The sequence below is a fragment of the Chrysochloris asiatica genome, unplaced genomic scaffold (genome assembly GCF_000296735.1).
Source record: "Chrysochloris asiatica unplaced genomic scaffold, ChrAsi1.0 scaffold00014, whole genome shotgun sequence".
Taxonomy (NCBI): Eukaryota; Metazoa; Chordata; class Mammalia; order Afrosoricida; family Chrysochloridae; genus Chrysochloris; species Chrysochloris asiatica.
This window is the reverse complement of record NW_006408532.1, coordinates 3136385-3138061: the sequence shown is the minus strand read 5'-3', so window position 1 is coordinate 3138061 and position 1677 is coordinate 3136385. Positions and strand designations below refer to the sequence as shown.

The 1677-nt window shown below is 39.8% G+C and overlaps 1 protein-coding gene across 1 annotated transcript in view; it reads right to left on the bottom strand.

Annotated features, from left to right (window-relative positions):
• GAPVD1 (GTPase activating protein and VPS9 domains 1) overlaps positions 1 to 1677 on the bottom strand; it is a 76552-nt gene that overhangs the window by 7888 nt on the left and 66987 nt on the right. The window contains 1 exon segment of the mRNA XM_006834766.1: positions 634 to 831. Within this exon segment, the coding sequence (XP_006834829.1) occupies positions 634 to 831 (198 nt within the window).

Sequence of the window (1677 nt, the reverse complement as noted above, 5' to 3'; positions counted from 1 at the left end):
GGAGTAATTAACTTTCCAGTCTAGGAGCGGAGGTCCCTAGGACAATCAAGGGAGAAAAGTGGAGAGCGGGATCCTACCCAGAGAAGCAGTGATGTCTGAGATGGAGGCAGACACGATGATGTGGAGAGATGGAGCAGCTGGGGACTTTAGATCCTGAGAGGGAGAGTGACTGTGTGCTGAAGACCGGGAGGTGTGGGGGGCAGGCTTGCAGGGTATACCCTTTGGTTGGTTGATGATGCATGGAGGGAATTGTAACCATGGCAAGGAAACTATATACGATAGAATGAATGTGAAACTAATGTTCTCCCATGTAAACTATCACATAATTCACAATAAAACACTAAAAAAAAAAAATCAAACAAACAAACAAAAATGCCTAAATGCATAGCATTTACATGCTTTCATCAAAAATTCAAGACACTACTTTACAAGCTGACATATTCAGTAATCAAGTCCTTCCATCCTTTCTTCTAAAAACCTTCATTTCTAGATAGAAAAAATCTTAGCATGAGTCATCTTATTTAACTTGAAGCATGGAAAAGAGCCAAGGTCTCTAACACCATGTGAAGTGCTGAAGCAGTATGCTCAGAGTGCCAAAAATGCTCCTTTAACTAATAATAGGAAAGGGCCTACCTTTATTAACACAAATACCAAAACAGGGACAAAGTCATCTGCTCCTGGGACAGAATCTTCATTGGCCAGGCTCAGGAGGTTCATAATAGTAGAGCACATTCTCAGGATGCATTGCACTTTGTCCCGGGGGGTTTTGTAAGCACTTATTGTCCTGATTTCTGATTGTGCAGATGGCCACGGTGCCTCCCGGAGATAGACCTAAGTGAGATCACAAACAGATAAATAGATCTTCACTCTGAACCACAGGGGAGTAACCACAGCATCTCCATGACAGGAGACAACCTTCTTCTTTATCTAGGAAATTCATGGTGTAGTTCTTCCCACTCCACCTAAAACTCAAGAGTAAGTTTTAAATGATAATTTGCTTTGAACTTAAAAATACAGTATGTCCATTAATAGAAATGGGGAGTACAGTAACACAGAATCTTGAGTTCACAAAATTATCTTTCATAAATAGTTAAGAAGGGGATTTTGTATATTTAGTTGATTCCAAAAGCACAAACAAATAACTAACATAAAATACTTTAAAAATAAATATGTACCATTGTTCTACAGTAGTTTAAGAAAGAACAGATTTGGAAAATCAGACAATTAAAAATGTTTGTTAGTTAACATTCTAGTAGTGGGAATTTTAATGAAACAAGAAAGCTCAAATACCTGAAAATTTCCTGTAGTCTTCTTTTATGTGTGAGAGGTAAAAATGCTCATATCAATAACAATACAGTAATTTTGAGGTTTCACCACAGCTTCTCCCTTCTTCAAACAGGAAGTTTCTGCAGAAGCCTGATTATAAAAGTACCCATGCAGACGCTGCCCCAGGAAACACAGGCTGGGCACCAGGAGTCCCGTCTGTACTCAGATGGGCTGCAAGGGAGGGACTCCTCGTGCTGGGTCTCCCTTCTTGCCATTTCTAAGGTCCCTCTCCAGGCCTTAGAATTTCAGTACTAGGAAGCACCTTCAGGAACTTTACTTTAGAGTGAATTATATAATTATATATTGGTGTGGCGCTGTGGGTTAATGCATCAGACTGCAAAGCTGTTTGAA